The sequence below is a fragment of the Euleptes europaea genome, chromosome 13, assembly GCF_029931775.1.
Source record: "Euleptes europaea isolate rEulEur1 chromosome 13, rEulEur1.hap1, whole genome shotgun sequence".
Taxonomy (NCBI): domain Eukaryota; kingdom Metazoa; phylum Chordata; class Lepidosauria; order Squamata; family Sphaerodactylidae; genus Euleptes; species Euleptes europaea.
The window spans coordinates 43,583,058-43,603,708 of NC_079324.1; the positions used below are offsets into that span (position 1 = coordinate 43,583,058).

A 20,651-nucleotide genomic window follows, 5' to 3' on the forward strand; every position below is an offset into this window, starting at 1 on the left:
CAGTTGTCACAGTAAGCCCCAGATAACATTCAGGAAGCCAAAGAGAAGTTTCACAGAACCTTTCAAGGGCAGCCCTACATACAGTGCATTACAGTAGTCTGTTCTGAGTGTAACTGTGGCAAAGTCAGATGCCTCCAGGAAGCGAAGCCACAGTTACACTCTGGCCTTATGCCTGGCTAGTAGGAGGCTGCGGGGGTGACCAGGAGCACTTCCTGTCAGTTTACTAACCAGGCATAAGGCCAGCGTTTCCCAAAAGGCAAGACTGGATCTTCAAGGGGATCCACTACCACCCCAAGATCCTTTTCTTGGTCTGTCACTGCCAGCATAGATCCCAGCAATGTATATGTGAAATTGGGATTTTTTGCCCCAATATGCATCATTTGCTCACATTGAATCTCATTTTGCCACTTTAATGCCCAATGTGGAAGCTTTTATTTTGTCCCTGTGTTTTCTTCTAGTGTTTGGGGTGACTTTTTCTTTTTAGGGAGGGCTGGGAAGATGGAATAGTAACAGATACGTAAAAGCAAGAGGACATGATGGAAGCAAACAGGTACTCCTCAGGCCAGTAGATACTACTGAAAACCTGCTGTACTGAACTGTACTGAAAATCTGCCCTCTGCTGGGATGGATCACCTTCTCAAAGCTCTGACGGGTACTTGAATAGAGCTATCAAAGAACCATCTATGTTTTTTAATTATATGTTTTTAAAGCTTTTTATGTATTTTGTTAATATTGTAAGCCACCCTGAGTTATGTAGGAAGAAAGGTGGCTAATAAATAATGAAAAAAATAAATTTACATTATTTTCATCATAGGCTCTGGCTCCCACCATGTGGCCCCCTTTGGGCTGATAGCAATAAATCCACTCACTGATTTCAGGCAGCAAACCCACAGAGCTATTTTCCTCGGTGAAAAACCAGAGTACTTAAGAGGCATGGGAGACTTACCGGTTGTTCTGGAACTCTCGTCTGATAAGCGTCTGGAAGAGGTCTACTAATTCCAAATTGGTAGCTGGGGTAAATCGCTTCTTCCCCCCATCGCACCTGCAGCAGATAAACAGATAGGGGGTTTGTAACTTGTGGAGGAACAGACTATTTTATAACACTGTCACAGACGTCCCTTTTGAGGAGGCTAGTCAGGCCAGGATCTAAGAAGCTACCAAGCTATCCAGTTACCTCAGTTGCCAGCCTTTAGTCCACTAGAAAAGGGGGGAGAATCCATTAAATAGGATTATTCTCCTACAGATTAAAAAGAGGATTCAAAGCATTGTGTCCTTTTTGTGGGTTTTTTAGTTATAAAAGCATATATATATATATCAAATAAGTGGCAGGTTTTAAGGAGCTAGCATGGAGAATAGGGCTGTGCATATCGATAAACCTGAGCCGAAAATAAACCGAAAAATTGCCATTCCGGCTTATTTTCGGCTCGGGTTTACCAGTAGCAAAAGGCAGGGAGAATCAGCCGAGCCAAATAGGCAATTCCTGGTAAAGCCAATTAGAGAATTAGAGAATTGGCTTTTCGGGAATCCGCTTTCCCCCTGGCTTTTGTTGCAAGGAGAGCTATCTCCTTGCTTCCTGCTGCAACCTACCTTGATTTTTTGCTAGGGAGGACAATCTATGTAGGGGAGGGAGGAGGGCCATGAATTCTCATTGGCCAGGTCAGGAAGAATAGTGTTCTTTGGCCAATCACAGAAGCTGGAGTTATTTTTAAACTTTTCTGTACTTGGCCAAAGAAAGACCAGGCCATTCCTGAGAGGTATGAGACAGTTTGGTGGCTTCCTGGTTCTCCCTCTGCATTCCTGGGTCTTGGTGCCTCACCCTGACCTGATTACTTACCTGCTGCATAGATTACATGGATTGCATTGGATTTCTGCCTGGAGGAGAAGACATCGAAAGGTTTGAGAATATAATCATTTTTCTTTTCAACTAGTTGCATTTGGGGGCTTATTTTCTAAATTTTGCTAGTGGGGGGAGTTTGAAGGACTGATTGAGGGGGGATCCTGCTTCTTTCTCCTGTTTGCTTGCTCTAACACAGTTGGATTGTGGGCCTTTCCATTTTGCTACATTTTGCTAAAAGCAAGCAGGCCTTTGTCCTGCTGTTGCTTGGTGGGGGGGATTGCTGATTTGAGGGGCTGATTTGTTTCCCATTCCCAGTTCAACTGCTTGGATTCTGGCTGGGCCTTCAGTTCTGAATTCTGCTTGAAGGCAGCAGCAGGCCTTGGTTGATTGGTTGGTTGGTGGGGTTTTCCTAGTTTTTTGTGGGGAGAACCCCTTGGTTGTTGTTGGAATTGGTCTGTTTGTTTAGAGAAAGGTTTTTTTCTGGCAGTTTGGTGTCTAGTGTGCCACATCTGGGCTGGCAGCAGGGCCCCCAGACCTCCAGCTACCTGACATCATGTGGCTGGACGTGGGTTTTGTGGGGCGTGTGCTGGCAGAGCGTGCCTGGGGGCTGGTGTCTGGCTTCCACCCAGCACATAGTGTAGGTTTTGTAGGGGATGGCAAAAGGGCCCCCACTTTTGATATTGTTGTGGTGTGTTGTGTTTCACCATTAGATTTATCTATGTGGTTTCTTGTGCTGTTGGATTGGGTTGGTGTCTGCTGGTGTAGGTAGGGCTTGTGTGAGTTATTGGGGAGGGAGGCACTGGCCTGTGCTCATCTCTGCTTTTCCACTAGAACATAGACCTGTCCTCCCATAGCTTTCAATGGGCCATTTTTTGTTTTTTGCCTGGGCCCATGCAAAGCTATGGGAAAGTCTATGGGGATTTTTATGCGAAACTCCTGTGGGGGCATTTTTGCAGGTAGAGGTCCCAAATTTTCAGGGTAACTTGAAGTTTGGTGGGGAGACCCTCTGCTGGGTGGAAAGGCAGCATAAAAATGTTGTCAATAAACAAATCTCCCTAACCCACACAGACATCAGAGTAGCCATTCCATTCATTTCTGTCTCACCGGTACATCCCAATGATGAACTGAGTAGTTTGTGCAGCATTTCTGTTTCAAACAATATTCAGCTTCTTGTGCAAGTAGATCCCAGCGGCTCCCTTCACCCACAATCCCAGTTGGGTCAGCTGGGTCCAGGATGACAGGTCTGAAATCCACCAACAGAAACAGCCAGTGAGGTTATGGTGGTTAAAGTGCTGAACATGAGTCTGAGAGACTGCTAACACAATACAGCTTGGTGATGGTTTTCTAGTAAAAAGTAAACTTCTTTTCAAATGAATGCATGATAAGTGACTATAGAGCAAATGAATACAGAATCCACCAGGTTTTAGCAATGTGTAGCCTGGATGAGACTGATGCAGTGATCCTTGATCATGTGTGTGTATGTAAAGTGCCATCAAGTTGCAGCCGACTTATGGCCACCCAGTAGGGTTTTCAAGGCAAGAGACTAACAGAGGGGGTTTGCCATTGCCTTCCTCTGCATAGTGCCTCTGGTATTCCTTGGTGGTCTCCCATCCAAGTACTAAGCCAGAACTGACCCTGCTGAGCTTCTGAGAGCAGATGAGATCAGGATAGCCAGGGCCATCCTGGTCAGGGCATCCTTGATCATAGAAGAAGAATATTACAGGTACACTAGAGTATCCTTATATTCAGCTGCAAAGTGCAAGAGAACATGAAAGAGGAGAGTCATGGGAAACTGACCTGGGCTTCCGGAGCTGGCCTATCAGATATCGTCTGAGGGTCTCGTTCTCAAAGTCATAGTATTTTGTCCAAAATATGCACAGTTGCTTGTACTGCTGCAGGAGCCAAAGCACTGTCCGAAATCCTTCTGCCATGTCAAAATCTGTCTTTCCGCTTCCTTTCTCCCAGGCATAGACAGCCAGCAGCTCCAGCGCATATTTTGGGGGAAGTGACTCCCCGGTTTGGAGCTGCGATTTGTACTTGGATACATACACATGCTAGGAAAGGCAGGATAGAAAAAGCTGGAGTGTCAGTACTTGAAAGGTTTTATTAATTTCTGTTATGTAGTCAGGAGAATGCATTAGCAGTTGCACAGAGAAAGAAGAAGGGGGATGAAGGGGATGCTTGTGCTGTTACACACAGGACGTGATTGTTCTCATCTCGTTTTGTTATTGCTGGGGAAGGAGGGGGTCGTGTGTTTGATGAAACCTACTGTTAACAACCTGGGAGCTTTGACTGAGAAACAGGCTTTACAGTTGAAAAAAATAGCTCAGTTATTGAAGTTTTAAATAGTTTTATAATTTGTGGAATGTTAGCTAATAAAGCAAGTGCGATTTTTAAGTCAAGCCTTCCAAAGTTTTCATTTCATCATCATCATTAACCTTTATTGGCATGCCAGAGAACAAAAATAAAACAACAATATACCTCCAAAGGACAATACATATAATTCACAATTCGGGTTAATAAAACTTTTTTTGTTCTTTAAGAACTCCTGTAAGAAATTCAGCCACAGTAGCCGTAATTTTAGGATCCTGATCACTCAAGAGAAATGTACATTTCACTTCATTGCTCCTGTATCTCATGGACTGGAGCAAAGTAAAGAACAGTTTATCCCGCAGAGTCACATAAAGAGGTCAATCTAAGAGGATGTGATCAATTGTATCAAGCAAATTTAAACCACATGGGCATAAGCATTCATGCCTGGGGATCTGAAGATATTGGCCTGAGAGCATCCTAGATGGGAATGTGTTAACCCCAGCTAATAAAAAAATGCGGCGTTGAGAAGGTACCTCTAGATTATCCAAATACCTAGCCCTTTTACCCAAATCATTATTAAGGCCTAAAGCCGCAGGAGAACAGATGAAGGGTAGAGCTGGGTTAAGATTCTGTAGTTCTACATCCAGGAGACGTTGTTTAATTCTTTTAAAAATATAAGCTTCGTTGGCTAGGGTAAGGTTATCTAAATCAATTCCAATTTGACAAAGTTTAGATCTAATTAAATATGTCCCATGAAGAGTAGTGAAGTTCACCAAAAGATTTAAAAAGGAACCTGGCTCAGTTTGGAAATATAATTTGAACCAATTTCTTATTGTTTGAATCCAAGCTTTAGTGGTAATCAAGGTTTGCCCGATTTCGAGGCAAACTGTAAAATATGCAACACATTTAGGTATCCCCAGTATTTGTCTAAGAAATATGGCTTGGATGTTCTCCATTTCTTGATTAAGGGCTCCAATCCATAAGGGAATACCAAACAGAAATTGGGGGAGTATTTTTTGTGTTCAGGACTTTGATCACTGCAGGGACACATTGATTCCCTTTCGCGTAAAAAAATTTCTGAAGTTGGTTTAAGGACATCCTGGTAGCTTTGATAGTGTTATGTCGATGTACAGACCAATTGAGGTTATAGTTATAAGTAATCCCCAAATACTTATAGCTTTTAACTTGTTCGATTGAATCCTTCCCAATATGCCATTTATATAAAGACCATTTTTTAGAAAACACCACTACCTTTGATTTTGAGGGATTAATAAAAAGTAGGTTCAATTGGCAAAGTTTTCATTTAAGAAGGTGATCCTTCGATAGAAGTAAGTTTTGAGGGGGGATCATCCAGAGGAAGCAGCACTGTAATAATGGTGATTTCAATTATTGTTGATTTAGTACTGCATTTTTATCTTGCCCTTCCTCCTAGGAGCTCGGGGCTGTGTACATTGTTCTCCCCTCCCTTACAACATCCCTGCAAGGTAGGTTACACTGAGACTAAACTGATCCTAGTGAATATTACTAGGGTCAACCCTAGTGGACATCATGGGTCAGCAGGGACTACAACCCAAGTTTAGTACTCTACCCAATCCACCACACCACCTCCCACATTGACTGAGTTCATGCACATGGGGAGGAGGGGTGAGAATGAGAACATTTCCTGAATATAATAAATAGAACCCAGTTCTCCAGATTAGAATCCGCCACTCTGAACCACTATACCACACACATTTACTTGGGAATAAGTTCCAGTGAACCCAGTGGGACTTATTTCTGAATAGACATGCATGGGCTTGTGCAGCAAGTTGGAGGAGACAAGTGATTGAGTACTAGTGCTTAGTGCACAAGTCACCAGTCCCAGATGGCACACAGATGGTACACAGCCTAAGGAAAACATGAAACCATTAAAAATCAGCCCCTCACTGGAAGACTGTGAAGTAGCCCGTGAAATGCTAGCATATAAAGAAAGAATTTGGGGGGACTAGATAGAAAATAGGACCCCATGCTGCCCAGGCAATTTTGCTGTACCTCTTTGTACCAGTGTTTCAGCAGGCGGATGAGGCTCTTCAGTTTAGTTGGCCGGTCAATGATGAAGTCCTTCTGTAACTCAGTGAAGCAGGGAGAGAACTCACCCCCTCGATGGCTGCTGTTGATCAGGTCAATGTACACTTGTGGGGAAGGCTTAGAGCCTGTTCTCTGACCTAGCACCAAAAACAAGAGTGGACCAAGAAGGCACAGAATGAAACCACTAAAAAATGTCATTTATGCTTACTGTTCTGTTTCAATAGGTAAAGGTCCCCTGTGCAAGCACCAGGTCATTCCTGACCCATGGGGTGTTGTCACATCCCGACGTTTACTAGGCAGACTTTGTTTACAGGGTGGTTTGCCAGTGCCTTCTCCAGTCATCTTCCCTTTATCCCCAGCAAGCTGGGTCCTCATTTTACCGATCTCAGAAGGATGGAAGGCTGAGTCAACCTTGAGCCGGCTACCTGAAACCAACTTCCGTAGGGATCGAACTCAGGTCGTGAGCAGAGCTTGGACTGCAGTACTGCAGCTTACCACTCTGCGCCACGGGGCTCCTACAGAACATTTTTCATCTGGCCCTAAGCAGGACTAGATTAAGACATCCTGAGCCCCTGACCTATTTGAAATTTAAGAGACCCCATAAAAATACCAAAAATGATAATACAATATTTGCGGTTTTTTGTATGCAGAAGCTTCTCCTAATCTGAGGCCCTACTCTGTAGTTTACCTCACTTGTGCATAAATACACCTCAGCCCCCAAGCCAAAGCTGATCGAAAATTCTGACAGATAGTTAATGACCTTCCCATCCCGCAAGGTTTCAGTCAGTTATTAATAGGACTGTTCAACTATTGCAGTTGATGCCATAGTACTCTGGTGTGAAAAGAAGACAGAGGGATAGAGGAGAGAAATCAAGGAGGGTAATGCCATTAGCACCACCAATCCTGTTGGGGGAGTTTGACCCCAGAAGCGGCACCACCCCCAGTTCTGGTAGGGAAGAAGACTCCATCCCTCATGCAAGCATACGCACCAAGCGCATCAAAGGCTGGCAGCACATCAAACTCAATCGAATCCTTGAGGTCATAAGAGCGGAGCGTGAAGCTGAGCACACGGGGATTTGGCCACCTGGACGGCTCAAACAGGACATCTATATTCTTATCTTCTTTGTTCTTGAATTCTTTGAGTCTCTTCTCAATCTCCTCGATCATCTCCTTCCGGTGTGACTCCTGGTCCTTGTATTGCTTGAAGATGCTGAGAAACGCCACAAGATCAGCATCCGAGCCCCATTTTAGAGCCGTGCCTTTCCCTGATGAGCCTCCCTGTGAAGGAGAGTTGTATACCATGAGGCTACATAACGTGACCAGGAAAGAGGAGCCAGGAAGGTTTGGATCACAAAGGCAAGAATCACCAGGGAGACCAACAGAATTCTTGTGCATACCCTTCTGTAAATGACTGGCTGTCATCCCCTTCCACTGGGAACAGTAATGAGCTGTGGTTTGGGATTTTGCTGTGATGGGGCCACTTTGTGTTTGGTACTCAGAGAACTGGGTGTGTTTGCATAAAGAGTCTCTGTGCACTTCAGTGCCATAGAGTCCAATTGCCAAAGTGGCCATTTTCTCTCTATCGCCTGGAGATCCATTGTAATATTGCCTGGAGATCACATGAACACACATGAAGCTGCCTTCTACTGAATCAGACCTTGGTTCATCAAAGTCAGTATTGTCTAATCAGACTGGCAGCAGCTCTCCAGGGTCTCAGGCAGGGGTCTTTCATATCACCTTCCTGCCTAGTCCCTTTAACTGGAGATGTGGGGATTGAACCTGGGCCTTCTGCATGCCAAGCAGGTGCTCTACCACTGAGCCACGGCCTTTGATCAGTTGTAACAGTAGGAGATTTCCAACTGGTACCTGGAGGTTGGCAACCCTAGCCATCCTGCAAGGAGGCCCTGCCAAAGCACCCCATTGCCAGAGGTCAGGGGAGGCTGGATGAACGGGGCTGGGAACAGCCTGGAAATGAGAACTGGGGTTTGGGTGCAAAGCCACTGCCCAGGGCTGTTGGGTCAGAGGAGCTGCCTCCTATTGTTCTTTCTAGGCCACCTTGGGGATCCTTCAGAGAATCCAATTGCATATCACATACATAAACCTTTATCGGCATAATGGCGACATTTCCAGATGCATATCACACTGCTCCCAGGGTTTAGTGGAAAAGTGTGATAAAAGTGCAACAGGCCTTGGAAGCCCCCCCCCCCCCATTCCTTCAAGTCTCCACCTCTCCCTGTTCCTCCAAAATGTATGCAGCTCTCAAGTGTCATTAGGGCTAACCACTGTTTCCCCAGGGATGTCTGCAAAAACCCCGAGGCCTTGGACGCAGATCTCCCTCTCCCATCCCATCCCCACCCCTATGTCAACCAACTGTATGACTGGCTCGGTTCCCTGTGCCGCCCCCGCCCCCCCGCTAGGGGTGACCCAGGCCCCGAACCCGACCCCCCACCCCCAAACCCAAGGCTCCAGCACCGACCTTGACCACCTTCAGGACCCGGGGCCGGGGCGGGGCGGCATCCTTGAAGCAGTTCTCCCGCAGGAAGGCGCAGATGATGTCGATGGCCCGGCGCACGTCGCTCAAGAACTCCTCGTCGGGCTGCAGGTGGTCCAAGATGAACTTATCCAGCCTCCCGGCGGCCGTCTGGTAGAGCGCCAGGGGGGCACCGAGAGAAGCGGAGGAGAGCATCGCCGGCGCCGCCTGAACCTCAGCTTGAGCCTGCAGCGAAAGAGGCGAAAGAGGCGCCGAGCCGGACTTTCGTTTCCCGCACCGCACAGCAGTTTCGCTTTCGGGCAGAAATGCCACTGGCCCCCTTCTTCTCTGCAAAGGCGCGCCTCTCGATGTGCGTGTGTGTTAAGTGCCGTCCAGTCGCTTCCGACTCATGGCGACCCTATGAATGAAAGTCCTCCCAAATGTCCTATCTTTGACAGCCTTGCTCAGATCTTGCAAATTGAAGGCTGTGGCTTCCTTTATTGAGTCCATCCATCTCTTGTTGGGTCTTCCTCTTTTCCTGCTGCCCTCCTGGTATCCCAGCCGCCGCCTGGCAGACGCCGTTTCAGGAGGGCTCCTTTCAGCGGAGAGATCACAAGGGGGCGGCTCTGCCCAGCCCCCGGCAGCTTTTCTGCTTCAAACCCCCCCCCCCCATAAGAACATCAGAAAGGCCCTGCTGGATCAGACCAAGGCCCATCAAGTCCAGCAGTCTGTTCCCACAGTGGCCAACCAGGGGCCTCTAGGAAGCCCCCAAACAAGACGACTGCAGCAGCACCATCCTGCCTGTGTTCCACAGCACCTAACACAATGCTCCTCTGATCCTGGAGAGAATAGGTCTGCAGCATGACTAATATCCATTTTAACAAGTGGCCATGAATAGCCCTCTCCTCCACGAACATGTCCACTCCCCTCTTAAAGTTTTCCAAGATGGCAGCCATCACCACATCCTGAGGCAGGGAGTTCCACAATTTAACTATGCATTGTGTGAAGAAAAAAAACAGAGAGACACTTCAGGAAAGAAAATACCAAGACCACGGTCACACAGCCCGGATAACCTACAAGAAACGATGAACTCTGACCGTGAAAGCCTTCGACAATATTCCTTTTATCTGTTTTGAATCTCTCACCCTCCAGCTTATTACTTCTTTATTACACATATATTACCTAAATATTTCTTATTCTATTTTCATTTCATTTAATTCTGTTCAACTCCACTCTCGAAGCTGTGACCCGAAATTTACAACTCTACACTGTTACAAGCAGAGCAATTCTGCATGTGCCTGCTTAATGCAGAAGCACTTCACTGTAGTGCAGAATATCCTAAACACCGTTTTGCAGAATAGCGCGTGACCTGCCAGCCTGGACAGGTGACTTGTTTCCTGGCAGAGCTCCTCCAGCTTTTGCTGCTGAGGCCCACACTAAAGCTGAGAGTGGCAGGCCTGATTCCTGAAACTCAAGCCTGCCCCATACACATGTAAGGCAAAAGGTGAGGTGCAACTGAAACAACCCAAGTGAAGGCTGGAATGGAGGTGCTGAAACCCCCCCCCCCCCCCGCAGCCTCTACCTCCAAATCCTCTGATTCCAGGAGCAAACCTGACTGGAAGGAAAGATAGGGTTGCTAATTCCAGGCTGAAAAATTCCTGGAGATTTGAAGGTAGAGCCTGGGGAAGGCGGGGTTTGGGGAGGGACCTCAATGGGGATGTGATTCCCGCTCTGTTGTTCCCAGATTTTAACAAACAAGCAAAATGCTCCAGATCCTCGCCTCAGACTTTTTGCCCCCACCCCCCACCCCGCCCCAGGGGCACTGCTGCTGCCTTTGGCCATTTATGCAGGGTCAATTTTGAAGCTCGCTCAAAGCTTTTTTTTTTTTAATGCGACCTTTAAAATTACTATTCACGGTCCTGATGCAAAAGGAGAAATTCCACCACCACCCCTTGCCTGCTTCTTGTTTGCATAGCCATTAGCAGTGGCATGGCCAACGTGCAGCTGTGATTTTGCATGTTTCCTTGAGGGGATTCTTTGCGATGGTGGCGGAGCAAACACGAAAGGTCGTGTTAAAGGGGCTCTTAAGTAATGCGAAGCAGGTATGCGCCGGCTTCACAGTCACTTCCTGAACGACGGTTCACCGTGAAAAACTCAAAAAAAATATGCGGGGCACTTCAGCCTGGAACGCACTGCTAATTACCAAGCATAAATGGCCTGTGTCTGGGTGAAGGATGAAGGAGGGGGCAGTGTCCAGAGTGAAGAGTGAAGTGCCTGATCGTCCGTAGAGTCCAATAAATAGACAGTTAGGAGGAGGTTAGAAATTAAAGCAATCGGTTCTTTATTTAGCTAAATAATAGAGCTGGGTGGGGGCTGACTGCTAATGCCAGAGCGGAGAGTCACCACGAGAGAACAAAGGAGAGCTAGGATCCTTTATGCCTTAGGGTCAGGGCAGATACATCATAAAGACAAAAGAGCCCATACACAATTAGATACCTGAATACATTAATTAGCATAGCCTGTAAAATAGCCCGAAGGTGTTTCTAAGAAAGCGCTTTGTACTCGCAAGCGGGAAAGAGAAAGTACATTCCTAACTTTAGATAAGAGAGTCCTCTTGCTAACTCAAGGACGACGTTGCTTAATAGGCGAGGGGCCCTATCTCACAGAAACAGTTTTGCAACTTATAGTCTTTTGATGGCAACTTCCCCAAACATTTATGGCATATATGTGTGCGTGTTATATTAGCCCTTATACATGGGCACAAGAGGAGGGGTGCTGAAGGGGGGGGCTTTGGCTGCTTGGAGCAAGCGGGGGCAGAGAGAAGCCTTTGGAATCCAGCATTGGATTGTAGCTTGCAGAGCAGCATTTCGGGGTATGTGTATGTGGGGGGGGGGGTCCTTGGCAGAAGCCTAGACGTACAGCCCCCATTGGCCTCCCCTCCCTGACCACTTCCTTAAACTGAAAAAAAATGGCTTCTGGGGGAGGAGTTAGAGGGACAAGCGAGAATGGGAGTGAGAAGAGAAACCCAAAATGGAGACTATTAATGGAAATGGCCGTGATTTGCCTTGATTTTGCCTCGCGACAGACTTTAAATTAGTCATAAAACAGGTTTGGAAAACCACGGGGCAGGTGAGCACAGTGGCTGCGAAGTGACTCCTGAAGATAGAAAAAATCATGAATACCTTCAAAGAAGCCCCGGGACAGTTCCCCCGGGAACGCGAGGCTAACAACCAAGCATAAATGGCCATAGAGAGAGGCATCCCATTCAAGGAGATAACAGTAGAAAAGAGCAAGAATTCAGTAGCACTTTAAAGACTAACAAATTTCTGGCAGGGTATGAGCTTTCATAAGTGAGCTGTGGCTCACAGAAGCTCATACCCTGCCAGAAATTTTGTTAGTCTTTAAAGTGCTACTGGACTCATAGAATCATAGAGTTTGAAGGGACCACCAGGGTCATCTAGTCCAACCCCCTGCACAATGCAGGCATTTCACAACTACCTCCCCCCCACACCCCCAGTGACCTCCACTCCATGCCCAGAAGATGGCCAAGATGCCCTTCCTCTCATGAACTGCCTAAGGTTATAGAATCAGCACTACTGACAGATGACCATCTAGCCTCTGCTTAAAAACCTCCAGGGAAGGAGAGCTTACCACCTCCCGAGGAAGCCTGTTCCAATGAGGAACCGCTCTGTTAGAAAATTCTTCCTAATGTCTAGACGGAAACTCTTTTGATTTAATTTCAACTCTTGTTCTTTTCTACTGCTATTGACAGATTAACATGGCTACTCATCATGATCTCTGTCCAAGGAGATAACATCTACAGACTTTGAGTGATGTAGCGCGCCCCCAATGTCCAGCACGCTAAGTTCCCCCCACCAATGTCCAGGCATGCTGAGTGAAGCAGGGTATGAACTTCACTCCAACAGTCTATCCTCTGACCCTGCCATTTTCTCTTGGGGAACTGATCTCTGTAGTCTGGAGAGTAGTTGCAATTCCAGAAGGTCTCCACAGGAGGCTGGCAACTCTAGGGAAAGGGGATTTGGGGGCAAACTGTTGGAATAAGAGCAGCAGGCAGATCCTACACCTTCCTTTCACCTGTGCATCCCCTTTATTTTATTTATTAAAATATTTATACCCCACCTTTCCTTTTGGTGTACAAAAACTAGTTAAAACATTATTAAAACCAAACAATTAAAGAAAACCCCTGAACCTCTCCCCACCAACCCAAAAGATGCCTGTTGTTTATACCCAATCAAAGCCCTGGCAAACAGGCAAGCCTAGCAGCGCCTCTTGAAGAAATCCAGTGAGGGGGTCCCCCTCCGCTCTTTGGGGAGCTTGCTTCACAGAGCAGGAGCCATGATGGAAAAGCCCCGGGTTCGGGTCGATGCCAAGCAAGTAGGGAAACAGCCAGCTGGTGGCAGCCTCCCCGTTTTACAGGCAGACCCACACATTTGAAAATACGTTGCCGTTGCCATGTCTGGGCTTGCATGGACAGCCAAGAAGTGTAACCCTCTGGTTGTATTTTATGGCTTCCTTTATAGCTTAGGCTGCTCTGAGACCCAAGTGTAAGGCTAATCATGCAGAATTTTAAAGCAAAAGCAAATATTAACCAAGAAAACGCTTTTCTCATTACTGGCTCTACATGCTCATTACCATCCTCACCAGCTTAATTTCTGATTTTCCCACAGGAGAAAAGACAAGAGCACTGCCACAAGAAAGCTGGGCAACCCTGCTGCTGCTGGGGATGCATGTTGCAGCTCTATGCAAATGTTGCAGTAGTGTGTGTTATTGGCTACCATACCGAGCTTCCTGTTTTGTTTTTCAAGTAAGTTTTTGAAGTGACCCAATTGTCTGTAGAGTCCAGTGAAGACAATAAGGAGGAGGTTAGATTAAACTAAACAGCTCTTTTATTTGGCCAAAGAAGAGCTGGGTGGAAACAGACCGCAAAATACAGGAGCAGAAAGCTGCCACCATGAACAAAGGGACAGGAAAGCTTTTATACTTTATTTAAAGAGGCGGATACCTTTTACCATATAAGGCAGAATAGTGAACACACTTCCAAAGAATGCGAAGAAGCAAGCAGAGCTCCTTCTTGCAGATGCAAGGGGGGGTGGGTTTGCAGATACGCAGGCGCACAGAGAAGAAAAGCTCTACTTAGTTGAGATGACGCTGGATTCAAGGCTATGGGTGATGTGGTCCCCTAATGATCGTAGAGTCCAATCAGACAATGAGGGAAAGGAGGTTGATATTGAACTTACAGCTTGCTTTATTGATCAATACATCGAGCCGGGTGAAAGACAGGTCCACAGCCAGCAGACCCAGGATCCAGTCCCACCCCGAGGCGTGGTCACAGTAAAACGTACACATTCCAAGCAGAATAAGACACTTTCTTTGAACAGGGCATCCTGGCTGTCAGAGTATACACGTGTATTCTACTTTGCAACATTAAATGAATAAAGCCCTTCTATGCAGTTCAGAGCGTTAGGAACAGAAGGTCTTCTCAGCCTTTGGAACTTGTGTGTGTCCTTTAGGGCAGGCTAGTTTCCAACTGAAAGGGAGCGGGGAGCGGGCTGGAATGCAAGAGAGAAGTGTGTGTGCAGGGGGGGGGGGAGCCGAAAGGGCTTAGGAGGTCGCTTAAACTCGGCTCCTCTCCTGGACCAGCCCGGGAATACCCCCAGAACGTCCCTGGGAGGGTGGCACACAGAGGTGTGCCAGCATCCCTGGGTAGCACTGCCACAGCAGTGCCGGGAGGATGGCATGTGTGTCCCCCCCTGGCATCCATGCCACCCTGGGCAGTGTAAGTGGAATAGGCACAGGGGGCCTGGACACTGGTGAAGCCCCTTCCTGGCCTCCTAATGGCCTGTAAGATGCCTTCATGCAGATGGCTTTAGGAGTAGGTCAGAGAGCCTCTTCTCTTGCCAGTGTGGAATTGTTCCTCCCCGTCCACAGATATTTGACTGCACCAGCAGGCTCTATGTATGTGTGTGATGGGATACAAGAATCTGTGTGCATCGCTTTTGGGATAAATGACAATAGTGGGTGTCCCTCCCCCAAAAAACAGCATTGAGGAAATTTTTAAAAATCAGAGAAACACTGAGCTAAGCTCAGGAGGGATGCTCTGCCAATGCAGCCACCACGCAGGCGCAGGTTCAGGAAGATGGTGCTGTGTGGGGCAATGTTGTAATCTGACAGTTTATGGCCATTCTCCAAAGGCCTCCCATCATAAGTCAGCCAGAACTGTTGTTCCCGGATGTTCTCTTGTTGCTGAACCCGGGCTCTGAAGATTTCCACCTTCTCCGAAGGCATGACCTGGTATGTGCTGGTTCTGCCTCTGTCATTCTTCAGGAAGATGGTAATGAGCTCTTCGTTTTTGACCACCAGCACGATGGTATCTTCAGATTTCAGCCCAAACTCAGACAGTTGGGCCCCATCCCGCAGGTCAATGTGACTGTTGTTCTGGCAGGCCAGTTTCTGCTGATATGGTGGCACCCCTGATTTCTGGGCAATTTGGATTTTGAGATCCCAGATGGTTTTGCTAGCATGGGTATCCAGGGAATGCATCTGTCCTGTCAGCAACTTCACATTCAAGTGCAAGGCCTAAGGAAAGGAAAGAGCAAAACCCTTAGGTTACATACACTCTTAGGATAGGAAAGTTGGGGGGGGGGCTGATAAGGGGTTGATATACACAACACCGTGCTGTAGCAATTCAGATAAACACAACCCCTTGGCCCTGTCTAGGGTATGGAATCAATGTAGGTCAGAGCAATTAGTCTTTCACATTTTATTTAATTGGGAAGGGGACTGCCTTCTCCTATGAGCATGGTAGCAGCAATCATTCAATATGTCCAGTTTTCAGATATCAATACTACCAACTGATCCTGGGTTAGGCCCCTAATCCTAGATACTGTAGTTTGGTGAGGGTGCCAAAAAAAATCCCTACCCAACATGCACCAATTTTTAGGATTCCCTGAGCATTAAACCAAAACAGTCTATGTTGTAGATACTCTGAAGAAGTCCTTATGACACTGACATGTTTTTGCATGTTTGAGGATGGCAGGACTGTAGGATACCTGATATGCACATGAAAGAAGCTTTTGGAAGTGCTCCTGAATCAGAATCTCCTTTTAGGTGAAAGCAGGGGATGTACTAAAACGAATGACAAGTCAATCCCTGAAAGCAGGCACATGCTTAGGGCTAGGCTCATAACTGGCTTTCGGCTTTTCATTTACTTCTTTCTCCCTTAAACCCAGGAAGGCCTTGTCGTCCTCTTTGCATGTTTGCAGTCTACCTTGCAAATAGCAGGGCAGGAATTCCTTATACATAAGTTGCCCCAGCCAGCTAAATCTAAAGCCGGGGCATTTGTCATTGAGACTTTAAAATTTGAAGTATTGATTTATAGAGGTCACATTCAATTCTCTTTGCTTTTATTTGAATGAGCCAGTTTGCCTTTGGTTATAAGAGCCAAAAGTGCTTGAAGACTTCTTTTTTTAAAAGATTTTATTTTTTATTAATAGAAACAGAAAAGAAAAAAAGCCATATTACAGACAACAATTACCATTACATCAAATAAAAAGAAAGAAAAATGCATATGATACAATAAACAATATAGGATGCTAGCAACAATTATGCTTCAAGTGCGTGAAGACCTCTGATGGGCATGCACGAGGACAAGGCCAGACGTGCCCTGACCTGCATCTTAAACAAGGGAACCTTCCTAAAATCAAGCCCTGGCCACTCCATCACCCAAGAAGATAGTTTCAGAGGGAAGCCGTGTTGGTCAGCAGTAGAACAGCTAGATTCGAGTCTAGCAGCACTTTAGAGACCAACAAGATTTTGGGGGCAGAAGCTTCTGAGAATCAGAGCTTCCTTTATCAGATAATCTGACAAAGGGGTATCTGATGAAAGGAGCTTTGACTCTTGAAAGCTTATACCCCCAAAATCTTGTGGGTCTCTAAGATGCTACTGGACTCGAACCCAGCTGTTCCATCACCTAAGTTTCTTATCAATCTGTTTACAAAGCAGTCTTCCGTCTGGAGTCAGCGGAAATGTTGCTCCCTGGATCCCAAGAAGTCAGAAAGACTGGCAGCATCCCTCTTCCTTTTAACCCAGTAAGTGGTAGCAGCAGTTAGTATTTGGGGTGTTTTAGTGGATTTCATTCCAATTGTCAAACTGGAGCTGCTAGGCACACATCTAATCTGGTTTCCCAAATGATTTCCTAGGGCTAGGCTATCAAAGTTAGGATCCTCCAAAAGACCTCAGGGGCATACCAGCCTATTTAACTGGTCAGAGGGGACTTAGCCAGCAGATGGTATAGTCGTTTTCACTACTAAGGTAGGCTAAGGGGGTCACCTCCCCAAATGAAATTGACTAGACCATTGGGGGACACTGATAAAACACCTATGTGCTTTTTTGTATGAGTGAAATGCTTCTTAAGATAAAGTTGTACAGCAGCCTGGGATAGCAACTGTGAGCAGATTTTGTCTGCTGTTTAAGTAGCTGCTTCTTCATGCATTATGTTCTGGGGCCCTACCCTATGTCAGAGGAGCCACAATCACACCTGCGTTATGGGTCCTCCTCGATGCTTACTTGTGTGGTTCTAAATTAGGACCTGGACCACATTGCCCATGGAGAAGAGGCTTCACCCCCACCCACCCCCCATTTTGAAACAGCAAAGGGGGGCACCATTGGGGAGTTTCCTGAATTTCCCCAAATTAGTGCTCATGGGGCTGTTTCAGGCTGGAAAAGTGGCAGAGAGGGGAAGGCGCACTGTGGTCCTGAGCCGAATTCAGGAGAACCCCCAACTCACACAGCGTCTGACACAGGTTGGGGACGAAGTGCGAAGTGGTGTGTCCACCTTCACAAGAAGCAACACAGGGAGGCCTGAGCCCCTCTGTAACGAGGAAGCCCAGCTGGATCACCAAGCATGGCGTTTGTGAGTGAAGGGGGGCGGAAGACTAAGGGGCCAAAACCTCTCCAGGTCTCCCACCTTCCACAGAGAGCGGCCCCACTGGGAGAGAGCGGCACAGCAGCTCTGTGAACCAATACAGCGGGTGCCTGCAATCCAGTCATAAGGACAGGCGTTTTGCAACATTGCCATGATTCTTCCTTCCCCCTTAACATTTTCTATTTACTCGTCAAAAAAAGGGCAAGAGCCCAGTAGCACCTTAAAGACTAACAAAAATATTTTCTGGTAGGGTATGAGCTTTCGTGAGCCACAGCTCACTTCTTCAGATACAGCTAGAATGTGAATCCATCTGTCTAAGTAGAGGAGAGTGAATTCAGCATTAGTATGTAAATGTAATTCAAGCATTAGTATGTAAATGTTAACAGTATGTCAATGTGAATAGCAGGCGTGATGGGATTAGGTGTGGTATGCAGAAGAGTCTGTGATGTCCAGGGGAAAGATGGGTGTGGAGAAATCAGCATTGGTAATGAGCCATGAATGCAAGGTCTTTATTCAGCCCAGGTAAATGCATTGACTAAACTGAGGCTGTCGTATTTTGGTCACGTCATGAGACGCTAGGAAAAGTTGAGGGCAGCAGGAAAAGAGGAAGACCCAACAAGAGATGGACTAACTCAATAAAGGAAGCCACAGCCTTCAATTTGCAAGATCTGAGCAAGGCTGTCAAAGATAGGACATTTGGGAGGACTTTCATTCATAGGGTCGCCATGAGTCGGAAGCGACTTGATGGCACTTAACACACACACACAAATGCATTGGCTTTCGTTTGAATATCAACTGTAATTCAGCAGTTTCTCTTTCCAATCTCCAAAAAAAAATCGTCAAAAAAAGAACAGCCCCCCCCCCCCCCCCACGCTCCAAAAGATCCTGTTAAATAGAAAATAACTATTTACGGTGTAAGGAGCAACTTATTGCCCCACCCACATCGCAACTAGCCTCCCGATTCCTGCCTTTAACCGAAGCTTGATGGGCAAACATCGCCTCCCTCCCCGAAACCGTTCATCCTCCCTGTCAATCCCTGCCCAGAGCGACTTCTGCCCCATAGCTGCTTTGCAAGACGCCAGGACAGGGGCAGCCCGTCCGATTCCGGCCAGCCGGCCGCCCGCCCCCCCTGCCAGGACGCCGCTGCCGCCTTCTTACCATGTTGGGGAGCGAGGAGGCGAGGCTGGTGGATCGCAGTCGCGCAAGGAACAGCCGGCTGGGTTGGGTGCTGCGCTCCGCGGCGCCTTTATACCCGCGCTGTTTTCCAGATGTCAACAGCAGGAGGAGCCTCCGATGAAACAAAACCACCGCAAGTCTGGTTTTTTTTTTTGTTTGTTTGTTTTTGTTTTTTTAGGAAGGGGATTCCAGTTTCACTTTCCTTTTCCTCCGCGGAGAAACAGAAACGGAAGGAGGAGGGAGACCGAAACTGAGCGGGGAGCTGGCGCAAGATGCCCCCGGGGGGTCATCGGTCCGCCTGCCTTTTTTTAGCAGGAGAGGTTTCTCCGTTCATCACCCCCACTGGCCAGGTTCTCCCCATACCTGCATACTTTCCCTCCCCGGGAACGTAATAAATACAGTCAATATTTTGTCGAAGGCTTTCACGGTCAGAGTGCATTGGTTCTCGTAGGTGATCCGGGCTGTGTGACCGCGGTCTTGGTATTTTCTTTCCTGACGTTTCGCCAGCAGCTGTGGCAGGCATCTTCAGAGGAGTCACACTGTCCTTCAGTGTGACTCCTCTGAAGATGCCTGCCACAGCTGCTGGCGAAACGTCAAGAAAGAAAATACCAAGACCACGGTCACACAGTCCAGATAACCTACAAGAACCAACAGTCAATATTATTTTTTCCCTTTAAGAAGGAGAGCCAGTGGTGACCTGGGTTGGTTTCCCCTCTCCTACACGCGAAGCCACCCTGACCTGGATGGCCCAGGCTAGCCTGATCTCGTCAGATCTCAGAAGCTAAGCAGGGGGTCAGCCCTGGTTAGTATTTGGATGGGAGACCACCAAGGAAGTCCAGGGTTGCTGGGCAGAGGAAAGAGCAAGAGTCCAGTAGCACCTTAAAGACTAACAAAAATATTTTCTGGCAAAGTATGAGCTTTTGTGAGCCACAGCTCACTTCTTCAGAAGAAGTGAGCTTCAGAAGAAGTGAGCTGTGGCTCACGAAAGCTCATACTTTGCCAGAAAATATTTTTGTTAGTCTTTAAGGTGCTACTGGACTCTTGCTCTTTTCTACTACTGCAGACAGACTAACACGGCTACCCACTGTGAATTATCTTCATGGGCAGAGGAAGGCACTGGCACACCACCTCTGTTAGTCTCTTGCCATGAAAACCCCAAAAGGGGAAGTGGTAGAGAAAGCCAGCATATAAAAACCAACTCTTCCTCTTTTTCTTGTCATATTGCTTAGAGTGTTGGGCTGGAGAGATGAAAGAGCAAAACGTCATGGGTTCGAATCAGCCGTGGAGTTCACCAGGTGACCATGAGCATAAAATGGGGAAAGGGCAAATCCTGAGCACCTTGGAGGAATGACATATTCCGGTGTCGCAGTAGCAATGATCTCATCCCCAGTACAAGGAGACATCTGTTTGCTATGTCATCCTTTGCTTGCAGTTTTAGTTTTTAGCTGAGATAATTGGGGAAAGTTTTTGGGAAAGTTTGGGAAAGTTTTAAAAGGTTATTTTGATGAGATAGTTTCTGGTCTTCTATCTAGCTATTTCAGATATGTATTGATCATGTGATAAAGTGAACAGATGTGTTTATGCTGACTTGCTTATTATGATATCTAACCAGGTACTTCGCAAGTCACATGATTGTGATAAGTGACTTCAGAGATTGATCAGATAGATACGTTTTGCTATAACTATGCATGAATCTGAGGACCAAATCAGATTTCCTTGAACTGAAGCTCAGAGATTGAAGGACCCTTGCTTGGTAAGATATTAGGATCCTTTTGGCTTAATTGATATTCCTTAAGAGCACTGAATAAGAGACTGAATCCTGATTTATTCTAACAGACAACTAG

General features: G+C 46.9%; 2 protein-coding genes across 2 annotated transcripts in view; both read right to left on the reverse strand.

Moving 5' to 3' along the window:
- The window catches only part of LOC130485891 (2'-5'-oligoadenylate synthase 3-like), a 42,399-nt gene extending 33,496 nt beyond the window's left edge, over positions 1 to 8,903 (reverse strand). Inside the window, exons 1-7 of the mRNA XM_056859038.1 lie at positions 8,694 to 8,903; positions 7,207 to 7,495; positions 6,182 to 6,354; positions 3,635 to 3,873; positions 2,942 to 3,080; positions 1,835 to 1,872; positions 947 to 1,042 (exon numbers count right to left, since the gene is read on the reverse strand). Coding sequence (XP_056715016.1) covers positions 947 to 1,042; positions 1,835 to 1,872; positions 2,942 to 3,080; positions 3,635 to 3,873; positions 6,182 to 6,354; positions 7,207 to 7,495; positions 8,694 to 8,903 — 1,184 coding nt within the window. The remainder of the gene's footprint in view (positions 1 to 946; positions 1,043 to 1,834; positions 1,873 to 2,941; positions 3,081 to 3,634; positions 3,874 to 6,181; positions 6,355 to 7,206; positions 7,496 to 8,693) is intronic.
- Positions 8,904 to 14,762: 5,859 nt separating this feature from the next.
- LOC130485892 (polyubiquitin-like) lies at positions 14,763 to 16,382 on the reverse strand. Its single transcript, XM_056859039.1, has 2 exons — positions 16,377 to 16,382; positions 14,763 to 15,284 (listed from the first exon to the last, which is right to left on the reverse strand). The coding sequence occupies exons 1-2, from the start codon at positions 16,380 to 16,382 to the stop codon at positions 14,763 to 14,765; spliced, it is 528 nt and encodes a 175-aa protein (XP_056715017.1).
- Positions 16,383 to 20,651: the final 4,269 nt, after the last annotated feature.